The 21,304-nt window shown below is 43.0% G+C and overlaps 1 protein-coding gene across 18 annotated transcripts in view; it reads left to right on the top strand.

Annotated features, from left to right (window-relative positions):
• LOC133156864 (cytosolic carboxypeptidase 4) overlaps positions 1-19,706 on the top strand; it is an 83,888-nt gene extending 64,182 nt beyond the window's left edge. For 12 of the 18 annotated variants that reach the window (XM_061282916.1, XM_061282918.1, XM_061282921.1 and 9 more), the window contains 7 exons: positions 10,562-10,742; positions 12,355-12,484; positions 15,077-15,208; positions 15,356-15,418; positions 15,862-15,975; positions 18,107-18,261; positions 19,008-19,706. In XM_061282916.1, the coding sequence (XP_061138900.1) occupies positions 10,562-10,742; positions 12,355-12,484; positions 15,077-15,208; positions 15,356-15,418; positions 15,862-15,975; positions 18,107-18,261; positions 19,008-19,098 (866 nt within the window). In that variant the 3' untranslated portion in view covers positions 19,099-19,706. The other 6 variants (XM_061282920.1, XM_061282919.1, XM_061282924.1 and 3 more) reach the window with 6 other exon arrangements.
• Positions 19,707-21,304: the final 1,598 nt, after the last annotated feature.

The raw sequence follows: 21,304 nt of genomic DNA, 5'->3' as shown, positions 1-21,304 counted from the left end.
GACACAGAAGGTTTGAAAAACTATTATGGCTTTTACCCACGCCCGGTCCTAATCTACCGAGCTCTCTGCCACCTCTGTGGATTGAAGTCGGGGGCCGGCGCTCGGCCGGGTGGCTGTTCAGGCACGGTGGATGGGGCTCGCTCATGGCTTTTACGCACGCCCGGTCCTATTCTATGGAGCTCTCTTCCACCTCTGTGGCTGGAAGTTTGTTTTGTTAAATAAAGAGCAGTTTACCAAACCCACGTCTTTCCTTGTACTTTGTTACGCTACAATATAGTTATATACTAGATCTGTGGAATAACGACGAGGCTGACGTCAGGGCGCACACGCCGCGTTATTGACAAAGGACGAGGAATTTGATCGATGGATTTAATGATTTAGAGTGCACAGATGGTTTGATAACATTATTGCTTATATAATAGTTATTTGATATATAATTTATATATCGTTATATGAGCCTGTGGAATATTTTGAAGTGCAAGCGCCGTCAGCGGCGCCCACGCATTGTTGACAAAGGACGATCAATGGATTTAATGAATTGGAGTGACACAGATGGTTTTATTAACGTGTTGTTTTTGTAATAGTTTTTTGAATAACTCTGAATGTTACGTCAGGGCCGTTCTCGGCTCTTCGTTTGTGTTTATGTCACGTTAGCATACCTATTGTTTAGCCTGTTGTTGCTCGTTCATGACTGTTCTTGGTGTTGGATCTTGTCGAATAAATTAACCCCCAAAATGCGACTTATACTCCGGAGCGACTTATATATGTTTTTTTTCACTTTTTTGGGCATTTTATGGCTGATGCGACTTGTACTCCGGAGCGACTTATAGTCCGAAAATTACGGTACTGTTTGGTTTTCACTTCTTCTGTTATTTGTACTATGCTATTCTATGAAGATTTTTCAAAATGCCATGCGGATATATCCGAGCTTTAAACTTCCTTGTGAAGCCTGACCTGTGCACCACCGCAAGCCAGGTCTCCAGCTCTGAGTGCATAGCTTGGATCGCTGCTATGTCTCTCAGAGAAGCATCGAAGATCTTGCCCAAGCTTTTCACCGGCTTGTCTGTCAGTAATGAAATTTGAAGACCGTTCATGTTGTCTATACTTCTTAGCACCTGTACATTGGGGTTCCTGGAGGGTTGCCTCCTTCTGCTTTCGGTACATGGATGGGTCATAACTGGTTTTTGTGCCTGTACACCAAACAACAGTTCAGTTAGTTGCCCAAGGTGAAAGAGGTAGAGTACGCGTGGGCATACTTTATCCCCCTGGCTTGGGTTCACCCCAGTGTACTCGAGCAGTGTTTTTCAACCGCGGTACACTGGTGTGCCGCAAAATATTGTCAGGGGTGCCATGGGAAATTCTCCAATTTGTGCGCCTGTGCGGTGTAGCGCCCGGAGTAATCATATCTTCTATATCAGAAGGTGGCAGCAGCAGGTAGCGATTTGCCTTGTGCTTGCAGATGGGAAAATTGGTGACGCATGGCAGCAGCAGGTATATATGGGATGCCCATGCAGGTAGCATTGGCAGCGACTTTGTCATTGTGAATAGCGCGACGAGTCAATAGTGACACTGATGGAGAAGTTTTTTTAAGAGAAAAAATGCTGACACTGTACTCAGCACACACTGGTGTGCCGTGAGAGACGTTCAACTGTGCCGTGGGATTGTCAAATATTAATTACGGAGCGCATTGTAAACAGGATTGCCAAACCACTGGTCAGTTCGCGCAAGGCCTGGTCAGCCACCCGCTAATCGTGCATGCGTGGAGAATCGGAGAATCTTGAGATTTCATATTGTGTCGGTCTGATTGTATTGCATCGGCACATATTCAGTTTATGTGTGTGTTGCTGTGTGCATTTGCTAAAAGTGGCAGACACTATGTCGGTTGTGGTGCGTTTGTGGTCCAATGGAAATCAGAGCATGATGTTCAACCGGAGAACCTGGATTGGTTATTTTTCACATGCCGTATTTTCCGCACTATTAGGCGCACCTAAAAACTTACATTTTACAAAGAAAAACACAGTGCGCCTTATAATGCAGAGCGCCTTATATATGGCTCAATTGATGAATTTGTTGATCCATACTGGTTGTACACAGTGCTCTGCCAAAATGTTTCAGTAGGTTTTAGTACGACTAGTAAATTACAAGGTCGCATCGCTTCCCAACATTACGGCAACTGTAGTCAGGGGGCGTCACCGAATAGCTGTTGTAGCCGCGAGGCTATTTCATTTCAAAATAGGCTGCTCCGTTAATGTTTCGAGTAAATTTACGGATTGATATGGAAGGGAAACATAGGTAAGCAGTACCAATGTGTTAGATCGAACTTTAGTCAGTTCCGATCATTTTATAGGAGATCGTTTGAGAAACGCGATTGTTTACACTTTGATGAGGCTCATGGGAGATTGCGAGCTGAGGCTCATGGGAATTTGCGGATGGCTAATGCTATAACGATAGCTGCTATACGCACCAGGCTATTTCATGTCAAAATAGGGTGCTCTGTTAATGTTTCGAGTAAATCTATGGATCGATATGGAAGGGTAACATAGGTAAGTAGTACCAATGCGTTAGATTGAACTTTAGTCAGTTCCGATCATTTTATAGGAGATCGTTTGAGAAACGCGATTGTTTACACTTTGCTGAGGCTCATGGGAGATTGCGAGCTGAGGCTCATGGGAATTTGCGCATGGCTAATGCTATAACGATAGCTGCTATACGCACCAGGCTATTTCATGTCAAAATGGGCTGCTCTGTTAATGTTTCGAGTAAATCTACGGATCGATATGGAAGGGAAACATAGGTAAGTAGTACCAATGCGTTCGATCGAACTTTAGTCAGTTCCAATCATTTTATAGGAGATCTTTTGAGAAACGCGATTTTTTTACAGAGGGCTCGTTGGTTTTTGGCAAGTGGATGCATACCGCAACCGTAGTCAACCTCAGTTTATTGCAGTATAGCTTCTATTTTATGCGCCTTATAATCCGGTGCGCCTTATATATGGACAAAGTTTTAAAATGGGCCGTTCATTGAAAGTGCGCCTTATAATCCGGTGCGCCTAATAGTGCGGAAAATACGGTACATAAAATAAACAGTCAAGTCGAGACACCTCGACTGTGATAGCCACTCAGCTGCTGTCAGAACAGCAGAGCGTCTTTAAAAGTGACTTTGCTCCTCTTGTTGCAATATTTATAGACCTAGTCTAAAACAGTAAACAAAATCACGTTGATTCTTATTTGTTTTATTTTAATCACAATCACTTTACATAATTTATTTCATACACCGTAAAAGGAATACAATTGAAAGAATATTTAGTACAATTTTTTCTCCATGTATACTGCGCCCCCATGTATAATACGCACCCTAAAAATGGCGTGTTGATGCTGGAAAAAAGCCTGTACCCATGTATAATACGCACCCAAATTTTGACTCCTACTTAAGTCCGTAAACGTAAAATTATTTCAGAAAAAAGATCATCTTTGGGAACAACCGGATGTTATTCTGCCGGTCAGTATCACTGCGCATGCGATAGCAAACTCGATAGCAAAGAAATGTTTCGGATTTGTGTAGGGTACATTGTGACAGCAAATGAGCAGGTGATCGAGCAAGCGTCTGATACGAGAGCATTGTGTTAGTATGGAGCGTGTTTGAAGTGAACAGCAAAGAAAAAAGCGCATCTGTAATGGCGGCCTCCGTATGATATCCGGATAAAAAAAAAAAAAAAAACATTTGTACCCATGTATAATGTGCACGCCAGATTTTAGGACAATAAATTAGTTAAATTTTGCGCATTATACATGGAAAAAAACGGTATTTATTTCTATTAAATTATTCGACTCTCCATACATATATATAGGAATAGGACTTTACGTCTTTCGTTGTAATATAACTGATTTTAATATAGGAGCATAACAGATTTTTGTTGTCGGTGTGCCGCGAGAGTTTTTCCAATGAAAAGGTGTGCCGTGAATGAAAAAAGGTTGCGAAACACTGTACTAGTGTGTGTGTGGGGGGGGGGGGGGGATTAGGGTTAGGGGGGTGTCTGTCTGTTGTTTGTGCACCAAACAACAGTTAAGATTAGACACCCTTTTTGGAGTCCTTGGAAGGAGTGCTGGAGTGCTCCTTCTGGGGACTACCTTGTTCTGCTGGGCGACTTCAATGTTCATGTGGGCAAGGAAAGTGAAACCTGGAAGGGCATGTTTGGGAGAACCCCAATGGATCAGAACCAGAGTGGTCTTCTGTGCTCGACATGGATTGTCCATAACACTATGTTCAAGCATATGTGTGTCCATATGTGGATTTGGCACCAGGACACCTTAGGCCGCAGTTCGATAATCGATTTTGGAGTCATCTCATCAGATTTTTGGCCGCATGTTTTGCAATTCGCATAAAGAGAGGGCTGCAGCTGACACCTTTTGGTGTGTTGGCTCAGATGGTGGGGGAAGATGCCTGTCCGACCTGGCAGACTCAAACGTATTGTGAGTGTTTGCTGGGAAGGACTGGCAGAAGCCCCTGTCAGAAAGACTTCCACCCCTGGCAGAACAGATGAAGGAATCCTATCGGGCCGTTTTGGCCTGTGGGACTCCGCAGGCAGCCGGAAGGTACCGGCCAAACAAATTGCAGCTTCGGCGGTTGCCGAAACTGTCAAGTGTTTTACTTCTTCCCACACTTGAAGGGTTGTACCAAACTGAACTTGAACTGGATTCCACTCAATAACCAGACTGTTGTTCCATTGTTTCCATTTATTTTCTTCACCCGTGATTTTCTTCCAACTTGTCAATCATTTGTTGTAAGGGTGGTCTCAATTGTACTTAACAGTTTACAAGTTAGCTGAAGTTAGACCACCCTTACAACAAATGATGCCCTGATAGCCTCGTTTGACGCAAGTGAGTAGCGTGCGCGCGCACAGTCAGCTGCCGTTTGCCGCGACAGAGACAAAGACACAGGCTTGGGAGGAATTCGGCGAGGTCATGGAGAATAATTTCCGAACGTTCTTTTAGGAAATTCTAGTCCACCATCCGACATCACTTTGTGCAATGGAGACGGTGTGCTGCTTACCTCAACTCGGGACGTTGTGAGTCAGTGGGGAGAATACTTCGACAACCTCCTCAATTCCACCAACATTTCCGAACCCAGTGGTGGACACAGACACTAAGGGATGTTGTCAAGCTGAAAAAAGAGTCCTATTGGTCCTTTTTGCCCTGTGGGACTCTCGAGGCAGCTGACATGTACCGGATGGCCAAGCAAAACACAGCTTCGGCTGTTGCTGATGCAAAAACTCGGGCGTGGGAGGAGTTTAGTGAGGCTGTAGAAAATGACTTCTGGGCGGCTCCACGGAAATTCTGGTCCACCATCCAACGTCTCAGGAGGGGGAAGCCGTGCACTGTTTGCACTGTATCGTGGAGATGGGGCGCTGCTGACCTCAATTTGACATGTGAATTGGTGAGGGGAATATACTTTGAGATATCCTCAAATCCACTGACATGCCTTCCATCGATGAAGCAGAACCTGGAGATTTTGTAGAGGCTCCTATTCCTGGAGTTAAAGTCAGAGTGATGGTTAAAAAGCTTCTCAGTGGCTAGGGGTGGATGATATCTGCCCAGTTGACTAGAATCATTAACTTTGTTAAAATCTTCCACCTTTACTTGACTCATTGAAACTTTCCACATTCAGTTGTTGAAACCCTCCAAATGATGTAAAAACATCCTTGCTTGGTTAGTTATCTAAAATGCTCCACTAGTATCTGTTTCCACAACCTTGTAAAACAAAGAGCTAAGACCCTCTGCACTGATTAACCAGTTTGCAGAGGAGACCACCGAAACATGTTCACTCTCACCCCCACCCTGTTTTCTCTCAATACATATTCCCTTGCAAGAGGCAAAAGGCAGACTGCTTTCAAGCACCTCTGTACCACACAGGGTGCTGATGGCTTTCTCCGCTTGCAAGCGCAAAATGGCCAAACTGTCTCACGTGTGGTTCTTGAATAAAAGGTAGAGTGGGCAAAACTCTATCAGCCATCCTGGTTGACATGCTTCCACATCGCATGGGGATCTAGGAAAGTGCCTCTGGATTGGCAGCCCGGGTTGGTGGTCCCTCTTTGTAAGAAGACGGACCAGAGGGTGTGTTCCAACTCCAGAGGAATCACACTCCTTCGCCTCCCTAGTAAGGTCTATTCAGGAGTGTTGAGAAGAGGGTCCGTCAGGAAGTCGAATCTCAGATTCAAGAGGAGTAATCTAGTTTTTGTCCTGGCTGTGGAAAAGTGGGCCAGCTCTACACCCTCAGCAGGGTCCTCAAGGGTGCGTGGGAGTTTGCCCAACGAGTCTACCTGTGTTTTGTGGACATCTAAAAGGCGTTCGACCGTGTCCCTCGGGGAGTTCTGTCGGGGGTGCTGCGGTAGTCCAGGGTACCGAACCCATTGATTAATGTGGTCCGGTCCCTGTATCACCGATGCCAGAGTTTGGTCCACATTGTCAGCAGTAAATTGGATTTGTTTTCGTGAGGTTTGGACTCCGCCAAGGCTGCCCTTTGTCACTGAATCTTTGTTACTTTTATGAGCGAATTCTAGGCACAGTCGAGGAGTTCAGCGGGTCTGGTTTAGTGACATCAATATCACATCTCTCGTTTTACCAGATTATGTGGTGCTGTTGGCTTCTTCAAGCCGTGATCTCCTACATCTTCAGTTGAAAAAGGGTGGAATGCCTTCTCCGGGTCGGGGATGAGATCTTACCCCAAGTAGAGGAGTTCAAGTATCTTGGAGTTTGCTTAACTTCCTGCCACTTTCTGTAGCCCTCTTCAGAAGCGTCAAGTGATGGAAAGGTGACATGTCTTTTAAATTGCGCCGTGGTTTTGCCATACAGCAGGGGGAACTTTTGCCCCATACTGTCTGACGCCCAAATCGAGATCCAGAAACAAGGTCCAAGGAGCATGAATTGGGATGAGGGAGCGTACACCCTGTCACACACTTGGGATGCAGTCCTGGACAGTATGGGGCGTAAATTCCCCCTGCTTGTCTGGCAAAACCACATAGCGGCTTATATGACACGTCACATTTCCATCACGTGACGCTTGTGAGGAAGGCTACAGGAAGTGGTTGAACATGTTAAGCAGGCAAACAAACTTGCCTGTGTCTTACTAAAACAAAGTATATTTGAATAAATTCCCAAGGGAAAACTGTATGAACATTCACCAAAGATTTTGGGGTCTTATTCGAGTGAGAGCTCTGAAGCGGACTCTAACAGTCTCTTGTGGCGAAGAAGAAGCTGAGTCAAAAAACAAAGCTCTCGATTTACTGGTCGAGCGCCATTCCTACCCTCACGTATGGTCACAAGCTGTGGGTCATGACTGAAGCAACAAGGATACAAGCGGCCGAAAAGGCTTTATTTCGCTGGGTGCCCAGCTTTTCGTTTAGAGAGAGGGCGAAAAGCTCGGTCGTCCGCAAGGGCCTCGGCGTCGAGAGGAGCCAGATGAGGTAGCTTGGGCATCTGATTAGGATTCCCCCTGGATGCCTCCCTGGCATGTACCAGGTAGGAGACCCCGGAAATGACCTACAACATGCTGAAGAGACTGTTTCTCAGCTGGCCTCGGGATCCCTCGGGATGTGCTGAATGAAGTGGCTGGGAACAGCGAAGTCTGGGCTTCGCTGCTTAAGCTGCTGCACTCGCGACCTGATTCCGGATAAGTGGTAGAAAATGGATGAATGTATGTTAAGAAAAAAGTAATGAAAAACTTTACCAACTCTACTGCCGCCTACCCGCGGTACTCCCTGCCCTCCACCTAGACCCCCCTCAACTCCGAGACTACTTGATTGATCCTACCAGTGGCATTATACTCGTCTCAAAGATTAGGCCGTTACAAGTCTTATAAGATGTATAAATCTTATATTTCTGTCCTTCCCCGCCTTTGTATGATCACAACCATTCAGCCATTTAGTGAGTGGCTCTCAGTTCTGCTGAGCCGTCAGGGTCCTTCGCCTATCTACTGTCATGATAGTACTCCTGGGGCTTGATAGAGCAGTAATAGCTTGCACATGTATTTCATTATGTTGTTTTCTCATCAAAGTGTTCTTTGAAAGTGTTCTTCTCTTCGGTGTACGCCCTTGGCGTGCTGGCACTTCTATACTGCTATAAACAAATGCACAGGGGAATATTCTGGAGCTCTATATGGGATATTTTCAGTATTTTTATGTCAGTGTCTGGGAGTTTTTACTTGTGTAAAATGAGCGCCCAGTCTAAATAAAGGTTGGGAAGCACTCGTCCAGGCCGACACCTATTGCGTACTAGAGATCCATGATCAGTTTGTACCTCAGAATAATAAGAGCAAATTTTTCCTTATGCTGAAGGAAATTGATGTTTTAGTGGAACAACATCCCAAAACAAAAACGTTAATGGATAAGCAGCTATGTCCGACCAATATAACAAACGATGTGGGGAGGGAAACCAAATTGCCTGACCCTAATCGTGTTATGGTTGTGTGATTATAAAAATGTGATTTTGAGGCAAAACAAAGGAATAAAGCTTATACCGAATTGTCCTGGGCTGGAATGATGGTTAAGGTTGGGTGATTATAAAAATGTATTTTTGAGGCAAAACAAAGGAATGAAGTTTATACCTAATTGTCCTGGGCTGTAATGACAGTTTACAGGTGTTAGAAATTAGTTGACCCCATGCAACATGTGATGTGAAGCAGTTCTCAGAATCAGTGGTTATAATTATCAAGGCTGTGGACTCGGTTCGGACTCGGGGACTCGGACTCGGTCATTTTTGCCGGACTCGGACTCAGTGCTGATTTTGACCGAGTCCACCGAGTCCGACAATAAAAAAAAGAGGCAAGACGCAGCCAGAGAGTGTCAGGTTACAGTCAGCGCGGTAGGAGTTGGAAGAAGCAGTAAAAACTCCACCAAACTCGTCGTAATGACCCGTGATATATGTTATATCCTTACTATTTTCCAGGTTCTTAGATAGCAAGAATAGGTCGGACAACGACGTGAATGATAACTGCTTTATTCCTTACTCACAGTGCGTTCACAGGGCGTACCACAACAACACAGGATGCGCCCATCCCACTTCCGGGGTTTTTCTACTACGGAAATTGAGTTAGCCCAAAATACACTACATCTCTTTCCCTCTTACAATGAACGTGCGATACGCACCTATAACTTGACATCTTCAAGATCTATCAATAGCTACCATTAAACAATTATCATATATGGTCCAAACAATTATGACAATAATATTCCCATGAAACCTTAACTTTGGGTGAGTGTTATACGTCGAATTATACCGAATTATAGCGAAAAACCGATGTCGTACGGCGTCGTACGGCGTCAGCACTATGTTGTTTTCAATAAAACCATGAAGAACTCACGTTTGCGTCAGTGAATTTTAATTTTTATAAAGGATTATTCTCATTTGATGTCTTTAAATTCATCCACGTTCTGCCATTGAAGCGGGGTGCATTCAAAAACCAGTCGTACAGACGGAAACATTTTGTGATCAAATCTTTCATAACGAGAATGATTTGAGTGAATTGATTTGAATGAATAATTGAGACGAAATTTCAGGTCTGAAGGCTCCTTTTGTCCCAAGCAAAGTGACAGATGGTGGGGAGGGGGGATAAAAATTGTAAAATCAATTCACTCAAATCATTCTCGTTATGAAAGATTTGATCACAAAACGTGTGTGGCTTTTTCTTAAATGAACACGTTTGACATTGCTATCGTGTCAGCTTTTAATTATATTCCACTGTCATGTTAAAGCAAATTAATAAATGCAACAATATTAATTTGCTTTGAAAATACCTGAGTAATAAAATAAAATGGATGGATGAATGAATGATGATCACAATTAAGTGTAAAGTCTCCTTTGTAATATATACTCCTTGTAGCCTGTACCCAAAAAGAGGAGTTTCTTTGCATCGAGGTTTATGCAAGGAGCTCACGTAATTATAGTGTTGCGTTTTGGTGAAGTGAATGAGTGTTCCGTCTGTACGACTGGTCTTTGAATGCACCCCGCTTCAATGGCAGAACGCGGATGACATCAAATGAGAATAATCCTTTACAAAAATTAAAACTGACTGACTCAAACGTGAGTTCTTCATGTTTTTATTGAAAACAACATAGTGGTGACGCCGTACGACATGGGTTTTTCGCCTTCCAAATAAGAAGTCGTCACTAATTATTTGTGTTTAGATAAATGTCTGAGCTATATTGGTGTAATTAATGATTAAAACTTGAAAGTATCTGTTTATTGTATTCGTTTATATGTTTAATAAAGACAAAGCCATCACAAAACTGTTGTAATTATTTAGATTGTGATCTAAATTAGCCATGAATAAAGACTAAGCAGTCACATGAATTAACAGAAAAAATGTAGAGCCGGACTCGGACTCGGACTCATGGCCAAGAGGCCGGACTCGGACTCGGTGCAAAAATCCGACCGAGTCCACAGCCCTGATAATTATTACTATATTACTTAATACGAGAAACAAGTATTATTTTCAAAACAATGTACTATAAAATATTTTGTACAGTAAATGAAAAAAAAATCCACACACTGTCAATGTGTCTCTTTAGGTAACCGCCCCTGCATTGTGCTGTCAAGTCGTGTCCATCCCGGTGAATCCAATGCCAGCTGGGTAATGAAAGGCACCCTAGAATTTCTATGCAGTCATGATCCAATAGCCCAGGCATTGAGAGAGACATTTGTCTTTAAGATCATCCCCATGCTAAACCCAGATGGAGTGATTAATGGAATGTGAGTAGAGAGAAATCTCATGACTTGTCTGCTCATTGTTGTACAACCTCCCCCCTGCACACACACACACACACACACACACACACACACACACACACACACACACACACACACACACACACACACACACACACACACACACAGAAAAAGCTCTCACATTCACTCATGATGACGTACCATCAAAGAAGCGTGAAGAGGCGAGGGATCACTGTAAATAGTAATCTATTGTATTACTATTTCAAGATTAATACAAATATTACCTACTAATTGTTTTACAACCACACACACACACAGAAAAAACTCTCACATTCACCCATGATGACGTACCATCAAAGAATATTCTGTTCTTTGAGATCCATTTTCTTGTACAAGAATATAAACTCACCTTGGATTCAAATGGCCTTTTCGAAAAAAATCCTCAACATGGCAGACACCAGCATCAATCAGTCAGAGGACCAAAAATTCAATTACCGTATTTTCCGCCCTATTAGGCGCACCGGGGTATAAGGCGCACCTTCAATGAACGGCCCATTTTAAAACTTTGTCCATATATAAGGCGCACCGGCCTATAAGGCGCATAAAATAGAAGCTTTACTGCAACAAACTGAGGTTGACTAGGGTTGCGGTATGCACCCACTAGCCAATAACCAACGAGCCCTCTGTAAACAATCGCGTTTCTCAAACGATCTCCTATAAAATGATTGAAACTGACTAAAGTTCAATCTAACGCATTGGTACTACTTACCTATGTTTCCCTTCCATATCGGTCCGTAGATTTACTCGAAACATGAACAGAGCAGCCTATTTTGACATGAAATAGCCTCGCGCGTATAGCAGCTATCGTTATAGCATTAGCCATCCGCAAAAACCCATGACCCTCAGCTTGCAATCTCCTATGAGCCTCAGCAAAGTGTAAACAATCGCGTCTCTCAAACGAGCTCCTATAAAAGGATAAGAACTGACCAAAGTTCAATCTAACGCATTGGTACTACTTACCTATGTTTCCCTTCCATATCGATCCGTAGATTTACTCGAAACATAAACAGAGCAGCCTATTTTGACATGAAATAGCCTCGCGCGTATAGCAGCTATCGTTATAGCATTAGCCATCCGCAAAAACCCATGAGCCTCAGCTCGCAATCTCCCATGAGCCTCAGCAAAGTGTAAACAATCGCGTCTCTCAAACGAGCTCTTATAAAATGATCAGAACTGACTAAAGTTCGATCTAACGCATTGGTACTACTTACCTATGTTTCCCTTCCATATCGATCCGTAGATTTACTCGAAACATTAACGGAGCAGCCTATTTTGAAATGAAATAGCCTCGCGGGTACAACAGCTATTCGGTGACGCCCCCTGACTACAGTTACCGTAATGCTGGGAAGCGATGCGACCTTGTAATTTACTAGTCGTACTAAAACGTACTAAAACATTTTGGCAGAGCACTGTGTACAACCAGTATGGATCAACAAATTCATCACTTGATCCATATATAAGGCGCACCGGACTATAAGGCGCACTGTTGACTTTTGATAAAAATTTAGGTTTTTAGGTGCGCCTTTTAGGGCGGAAAATACGGTACCCTTCATTTGTAAATTTTGTTTTGCCACAGGAATCGCTGTGACCTGAACAGAGATGACTTGAATCGTCAGTGGTGTAAACCAGACCCTGTTCTCTGTCCAACAATCTACCATACCAAAGGCTTCCTCTCCTACCTCAGTAGTATTAGACGGACTCCCTTGGTAAGATGAATGTTTTCTTGCTAGTGTGACACCTTATGCCAAGTTCAGTACTGTTTGTAATGGTAATCATTGATCTTACTAATGAACATTAATTATTAGGGGTGTAACGATACATCGATACACATCGATTAATCAATATAATGCTCTACGATTTATCGGCATCGATGCTAAATGTAAACATCGATTTATATCTCAGTGTTTGACCTCGGACATTAGACGCAACTTTATTTTGAAATCCAGTTCATTGTTGCTTGCTTCCTCTTTCCGGGAGCAGTGCGCGCCGCAGCGTTGTTGTGTTGTGAGCAGAGCAGGCACGTGAAAGGGGAGTCGACAACTAGTACGCGGCTCCTGGGCTGGTGCTATGGCTAGTGTCCAAAAAGACGAGGAAATTTGCTCCCCTTTAGGCTTCAAGTCATTCGTTTGGAAGCACTTTGGATTCCAAAGAAAAGATGGCTCAACGGACAAGACATGTGCAGTTTGTAAATCCTGCCATGCGGTGATCAAATATTCAGGGAGCACAAATCTCGCCGCACATTTAAAGAAAAAACACGACATCAAAGTTCAGTGTTAAAATAAGCACTTTGTATACTACAATACTCTTGTAATTTCCTAAATAAAGAGTTTGCAGTACCTTGTTGATTTTGCGTATGAATTGTTATAAATCAGGTTATTCTTCTAAATTTTTTATTAAAAAAAAAAATATCGATCGTAGAGCACTATATCACGATATATCGTGAATGAATCGCAGCAGGCTTTAAGATATCGGCAAATATCGTATCGTAGTTCTTTGTATCGATATGATATCGTATCGTGACAAAACCCGCGATTTACACCCCTATTAATTATACATAAAAAATAGGGGTGGGTGAAATACCGGAAAAAAAATAAAAATGTGATTTTTTTTTAAATTTAAAACAAAAAAACACGTGCTAACCAGTGTGCCATTGTTTGACATCTTTGTACATGAAGACACCAGTTTTGATAAATGAACATTTTTGTGGAAACAACATTTTTTCGGAATGAAAATGCTTCATGCACACACCCCATTCAGAATATTCTGATTGAATCAAGCCAATTCGAAACAATATTTTATTCCGAAGGAGAGGCATGGTTTATGTCGATTTACAATCCAATCGGCACATGAAAGCACTTATTCCGACAATTCGGAAAATATTGCCTTTCCCGAGCATGTCTGTGATGTCAGTATACTCGTTTCTACTATTCCCGGAAGCTGCCATCTCCCACGATTCATCGTCACATGCAGAAGAACGTACAGCTGGCCCCGTGTCCTCAATCGTCAGTCCTGTCCGGTTGATACAGTGCAGCTCCATCAGGAAGTGTTAGCTCGACGTAAAAAATACCCAAATGGAAACAAATGCTTGTAGTGTTGAACAATGGTGTCTCATTCCCCTGCTGTGTGTGTGTCAAAAACACAATCATATTTTGACCTCAGATGTTGACATAAGAACAAATATGGCATGACAATATATTTAGCACATTGTGTGCTTATTTTGTAGGGAGCTCGCATAGTTAAACAATGGTGTCACATTCTAGTTGTCTGTGTCTGTGTGTGCGTGCGTGCATGCGTGTGTGTGTGTGCGTTTGTGGGTTAGCGTGCGCGCATGTGTGTGTGTGTGTGTGCACGTGTGTGTGCGTGCGCGCGTGTGTGTGGGCACGCATGCGTGTTTGCGGGCGAGTGGCTGTGTGCGTGCGCATGCATGTTGTGTGTGTGTGTTTGGAACTTATGAGGTATGCTTGCGATGCTATTTGTCCCGCAACACTTGTTTGAAGAGGGTGTAACAGAACTTGTAGTTCATAAGTATTTGGCTAGGTTCATATCGCAAACAAATACAACCCAAATTGGCATTTTTTGTCTGCATCTACCTGTGTCTGTTTTTTTCTTTTCTTATGGAGGTCTCAATAGCTCGCGATTTTTTTCAAATCCGAGTTGGGTCGCTTTCATTGTGGTCCTAGATCTACTGGCGGAGCTCAAGTGAGTGCCACAGGGGCACTGGACCCGACTGAAATATTCTTGGACCAGGCGCCAGGCCAAATAATTGACTTTAGGGTGTCTCCCAACTTTTTCCAGGAATTCCTTTCAACATTTCCACCGATCCCCAGCAGGGAACACATCCATCCATCCATCCATCCATCCATCCATCCATCCATCCATCCATCCATCCATCTTCTATACTGCTTGTCCTCACGGGGGTCACAGGCATGCTGGAGCCTATCCCAGCAGTCATTGGGCAGTAGGCAGGAGACACCCTGAAGTGGTTGCCAGCCAATCGCAGGGCACACAGAGACGAACAACCAATAGCACTCGCACTCACACTTAGGGACATTTTGGAGTGATCAATCGGCCGACCAAGCATGTTTTGGGGATGTGGGAGGAAAGGGGACATATAATGAATCTTAATCAGCAGTTTTTATGAATTGTTTGGATATGCAAAAACATTGCTTTATTTTGCGGCCCCCCTGAGGTATCCATAGCCCCAATGGCCCCCCCAAGGAATAGCTGTGTTTCAATCTTAATGTTATTAATTATTGTTGTGGTACAAGATTTCAAGATGTCTATTTTACTTCTTTCAGGTCTTCTGTGACTATCATGGCCACTCTCGAAAAAAGAACGTTTTTTTGTATGGCTGCAGTGTAAAGGAAACTTTATGGCAATCAGGTTCTACATTTGACACAGCAGCACTGAAAGAAAACCCTGGATATAGAGTAAGACATGTTGTGCATGTGTTGCAAAGCCCATTATAGTGATTTAATTTTTACATAAACCTTATCTTTTTTTCTCTTCACACATTGCTTGAAACGCCACTGTTGTATTGAGAGTTCAAACTATTTTGTTCTTTTCACTTTTTCTAGACTATTGCAAAGGCCTTGGATCGTATTGCACCAGCCTTTTCTTTTAACAGCTGCAACTATTTGGTAATAATCATAACTTTATTTGATAAGTCCATGTTGCATCATTTGGCAGTCTGATCAATTAATAGTAAACATTAAAAAAAACCTTGTACAACACCATCAATCAGAATTTACAGCTACAGCTACAGATAATACATTTCTGAAGTATTTTAGTCTTTTCCCATGACAACCACAAATGCATAGTGCAACCACATATAAAGTGGATACAGTTTTTAAATGATTCATCTTATTTTTCTTTTAAATCACAAAAAATGGCGCTTTTCTTCCACTGTACTTAAGTAGGTAGGTAGGTAGTTTTGTGTCAACATTTACATGTATAAGTGCATACAGTATAAGATCATGGGGCGATTTCTTTAAAGTGACAAAATAGGCAACTTGATAGTTATCTGTCCCAATAGTTCCCCTTTCTCTCCACTTTCTGTATATTACTAATCTGATATTCTCAGGTGGAAAAATCTCGTTCTGCCACTGCCCGAATCGTTGTCTGGAAAGAATTGGGCGTGCTGAGAAGTTATACCATGGAAAGCACTTTCAATGGTTTTGACCAGGGAATATACAAGGTTTGCAAAGCATTTTTAGTACAACATTAGTAATTATGAATTTATCTATAGTGTACCACCCTCTGAACTGAACCCTTGACTGGAGTGAAATGTACTTATCGACTCAGCATGACCATAAATAATAATTTTTGTCTATTTATTGGAAAAATGTTATTCAAGGAAGACATCTCAGAACGTGGACTGAAAAGACAAAGGACAGAGAGAGAAGGCGGAATGATTTGAGCGGGATGAGAAACCAATGAACAATCTGAATTAGAGGATGATTTGAAGTAATAATACAGTGTGTAGATAAATTTCAACAGTGCATCCGGAAAGCTCTTTCCACCCATAGTTACATATGTTACAGACATATTTTAAAATGGAACACATTCAGTTGTGTCAAGTTCTAAACACCGTGCAGGGGTCTCAAACTCCAATCCTCGGGGGCCGCATTCCTACATGTTTTCCAAGTTTCCCTCGTTAAACACACCTGATTCAATTATCAGGCTCCTGCAGAACGTGAGGATGAACTGATGATTTGAATCAGGTGTGTTTAACGAGGGAAACTTGGGAAACATGTAGGAATGCGGCCCCCGAGGACTGGAGTTTGAGACCCCTACACTACCGACACCATTAATAACTCCTCCTCCCCTGCCCTCCTGCCCCCCCTTCCTGACCGCCCGCCCTTTCCCTCTCTCACTGCCTTCTCCCTTGTTGACTCCTCCACTATCCTAGACATCATTACCTCATCCAAGACAACCACCTGCTCTCTTGACACTCTTCCAACGACCTTAACTAAGGCCTGCCTCCCTGTCCTCCTCCCCTACCTCACCACTCTTTTTAATCAGTCTTTATCCCTAGGCCACTTTCCCACTGTCTATAAACTTGCAGCCATCACCCCCATCCTCAAAAAGCCCACCTTGGACCCACTCAACCTCTCCAACTACCGTCCCATCTCCAACCTTTCATTCCTTTCCAAAACCCTTGAACGCATTGTCTCCGCCCAACTCCACACCCATCTCCAGTCCAACAACCTCTATGAACCCTTCCAGTCCGGATTCCGCCCACTTCACAGCACTGAAACAGCTCTAGTTAAAGTCACCAACGATCTCCTAATTTCTGCAGACTCTGGTGCCCTCAACATCCTACTACTACTTGACCTTAGCGCAGCCTTTGACACTGTGAACCATTCCATCCTCCTCCAAAGGTTGCGCCAACTAGGTGTTGAGGGCACTGCACTCGACTGGCTCACCTCCTACCTCACCAACAGAAACCAGTTCATCTCTCTCTCCGGTCACACATCCATCCTCTCCCCAGTTACACAAGGGGTCCCCCAAGGCTTATTCATTCAAATCAATTCACTCAAATCATTCTCGTTATGAAAGATTTGATCACAAAATGTTTCCGTCTGTACGACTGGTCTTTGAATGCACCCCGCTTCAATGGCAGAACGCGGATGGCATCAAATGAGAATAATCCTTTATAAAAATTAAAATTGACTGACGCAAACGTGAGTTCTTCATGTTTTTATTGAAAACAACGTAGTGCTGACGCCGTACGACATGGGTTTTTCGCTTTCCAAATAAGGGGTTGTCACTAATTATTTGTGTTTAGATAAATGTCTGAGCTATAATCATGAGAGAACTGCTCAAGTTGTCTATGGTTTGAAGCCACTTTTTCCACACAGCAGTTCCTTCCTTTGAGTTATCCCATTGCAAGACCCACGACTTGTTATTGCCATTGAGCACCACATTTCTCTCTGGAATTCCTTGATAGTCAGACGTATTCAAGGCAACCAGTGCCAGACAGAGATGGGAAATCCAGGTGCAGAAAGTAAAAACCCTGCACTGAGTGGCTTCAGCCACAGGTGTTTCCACAAAAGAGAAAACAAGTTCATTTACCTGGCGGTTCAGTTAAAAGGAGGACATTTGTAGACTTACCCGTGTTTTGGTCATTTCCACTTACTTCACATTGGTTTCTTATAATTGCATTAGAATGTTTGCACCTTTGAATTATCCTACCTGACTTCAACTGTCTACTACTGTAATGTTGATAATAGTAAAATGTTTTCACCCTGGTTTGTGTGGTTTCTTGTGTGCATTAGCAACCAAATACATTTTTCGTCACTGCCTTTGTGTTTGTTTGTGTATAGGGTCTTCAGACAAGAACCAGGGAGCTCGAAGAAATGGGAATGAAATTTTGCCACAGTCTGCTCTCCCTGACTGTAGATACAAGGGCCCTTTACGGCAGAAGTCTTATCAACCACATGAATCCGGGACATAACGTCCTTGATCATAAGTCACACAAGTAAGATATGCCCTTAATTTAAAAATATGATGTGTTCTGAGGTAAATATCTTGATTTAGTGAACAAAATGTAATACACTTTGTGCTGGTGGGCTAGGCTTGACTATCACAGCTATCCATCCATCCATTTTCTATACTGCTTGTCCCCACGGGGGTCGCGGGCTTGCAGTAGCCAATCCCAGCAGTCATTGGGCAGTAGGCGGGGGTCACCCTGAACCGGTTGCCAACCAATCGCAGGGCACACAGAGACGAAAAACCATCTGCACTCGCACTCACACCTAGGGGCATTTTGGGGTGTTCAATCAGCCTACCAAGCATGTTTTTGGTATGTGGGAGGAAACCGGAGAAAACCCACACAGACACGGGGAGAACATGCAAACATGGAATCGAACCTGCACCGTCCCAACTGAGAGGCGGTTCTATATTTTTTATTTAAAAAAAAAAATATCGATCGTGGAGCACTATATTGTGATATATCGTTAATGAATCGCAGCAGGCTTTAAGATATCGGCAAATATCGTATCGTAGTTCTTTGTATCGACATATCGTATCGTGACAAAACCCGCGATTTACACCCCTAATATATTATTATTATTAGAGCCAATTAATGTTTCAACAAGATAAATTGTGTTTTTTTTATTATATCACTCGCTGTAAAAATTGGTACTTAAGTGTTTATGAATCAGTATGAACACATCCTTTACATGCTAGACAATGTAAAAAAAATCTCTTTTGTCTCTCATACAGCTGTTTTGAAGATGATGAGCCCCCATGTGTTGAAGAAATTGAATATTCTATGTTTCCTGGTCTTAAAGGCAAGGATTTGAATTGGACCTAAAAGGATGCATGGCCAACACTTATGCAGAGGGTGGCGCTGAAGGACAAAGGACAGAAAATAAAACAGCAAGATGGTGTCATTCATTCACCACAGTCAAGTCGCCTGCTCCCTCATCTGATAACACAGATGTTTACTGAAACGAAAGATGAAAAAAGTGTGCTCATGTGACCCTTGCCAATGGGACCCCGGTCTGATCTGAGCACGCTATTAACTGTATCTTAGCTTTCATTACTCAACTGAGTTTGCTCACTTATTAAAGTTCAATCTGATACTATGATATGACCCTTGTGTAACACTAGCCAGATATTGTAATTGTGCCTCCACCATTCCACTCACTTATGGTGCATGATCTTCGCCCCGCTAAATATTTAAATAATTTGGGTCTGCTATATTGTCATGGTCACTGTCATATTTATTGATCTACATTAGATTTTTTGAGATACTTTCTGTTGCAGTAACACAAGAAATTTGAATTTGTGTGTGAATATGTTTGAAGCCATTCTATGTTTGAATTTGTCAACATATATTTCTGACAAAAAAATTAAATATCTTGACCGAATTCATATTGCAATAAAGCATAAATACTGCAAACCGGATTTGGTTGAAGATTCAAGAGTTTTTTATTCGCCATGTTTGAGCGTGCTAAACAAGGAATTTGACTTCCTTCGTAAATCACGCCCTCTGTTCAACATTAGGTGACTAACAACACTCAGGCCATGTGAAAAATGGCAAATATTCTCAAATATTGAAGTTGGGAACTTGTCCATCCATCCATTTTCTGAACCACTTAGTCCCCACGGGGGTCGTGGGTACGCTGGAGCCTATCTCAGCTGTCATCGGGCAGTAGGCGGGGGACATCCTGAACCGGTTGCCAGCCAATCGCAGGGCACACAGAGACAAACAACCATTTGCACTCACACCCAGGGACAATTTGGAGTCTTCAATCGGCCTATCAAGCATGTTTTTGGGATGTGGGAGGAACCCGGAGTGCCCGGAGAAAACCCACACGGGCCCGGGGAGAACATGCAAACTCCACACAGGGAGGGCCGGAGATGGAATCGAACCCGCACCCTCCTAACTGCGAGGCAGACGTGCTACCCAGCGCAACACCGAGCCGCCAGGTGGGAACTTGTGTAAAATGTAAATAAAAACAAAATACAACGATTTGAAAATCCTTCTCAACCCATATTCAATTGAATACACTACAAAGACAACATATTTAATGTTAAAACTGATAAACTTAATTGTTTTTTGCCAAATAATAATTAACTTAGAATTTCATGGCTGCAACACGTCCAGCAGAAGTTGGGAAAGGTGGCAAAAAATAATTAATAATAATAATTAATAATTTAATGGGTGTTACCTTTCTTGGTATGGCGCCGTGAGTGGCTGCCTCCCAGCAGTGTTCTCTCTTTTCATCTTTATTTCCTTTTTTTCTCCTTTTTCTTTCTGTATTTTTGTCCGTCCGGCTTCTACCGCACCTCGGTACCTCTTCGGATATTTTTTATATATTTTTTCTTCCTGGGACCGGGATCATCGGTCGAAACCGGAAAGGTGATGTAACGAAGTGGTAAACATGCCCTTTCCCAACTTCTACTGCACGTGTTGCAGCCATGAAATTCTAAGTTAATTATTATTTGATCTAAAATGAGCTCAGATAGCTAGATCACCAAATGATTCCCGAGCGCGGCACTGCTACTGCTCTCCTCCAGGGGATGGATCGAAATCACACGAGGGAAGAGTTAAATGCAGAGGACAGATTTCACCACACCCAGATGTGTGTGTGACGATCATTGGGACTTTAATTTTTTAACTTGTCAGCGAGCCGCATCTATTTATTTTACAGTCAAACTGAGGTTTTCTAACGTCCCGGTTCTCGAACAAATCGGAATTTTCGGTTGTCGAACAAAATTTGGAGGTCGAACCTCGCGAGATGAGCCGGGAGGACCCGAAAAAACCCGCCCGCACGGCCCGGACGCCAACTGACTCCGTTGTTATTGTATTTTCGTTACTTTGAGGATTGTATTAACCTAGCCATGTCCAAAGTCCGGCCCGCGGGCCAAATCCGGCCCCCGATCAGATTTCATATGGCCCGCAGCTCCGGTCTTATAATGTATTATTTATGGACCGCCTGCACTGTCAAACTGAATATAGAAAAAAAAAAAGAAACTTGAACCTGTAATTTCTCCTATTACCAAAGAGTGGC

This window comes from Syngnathus typhle, linkage group LG7 (assembly GCF_033458585.1).
Source record: "Syngnathus typhle isolate RoL2023-S1 ecotype Sweden linkage group LG7, RoL_Styp_1.0, whole genome shotgun sequence".
In the NCBI taxonomy this organism is placed as follows: domain Eukaryota; kingdom Metazoa; phylum Chordata; class Actinopteri; order Syngnathiformes; family Syngnathidae; genus Syngnathus; species Syngnathus typhle.
The sequence above is the reverse complement of the archived record's forward strand: the minus strand, read 5'-3'. Positions and strand labels throughout refer to the sequence as shown.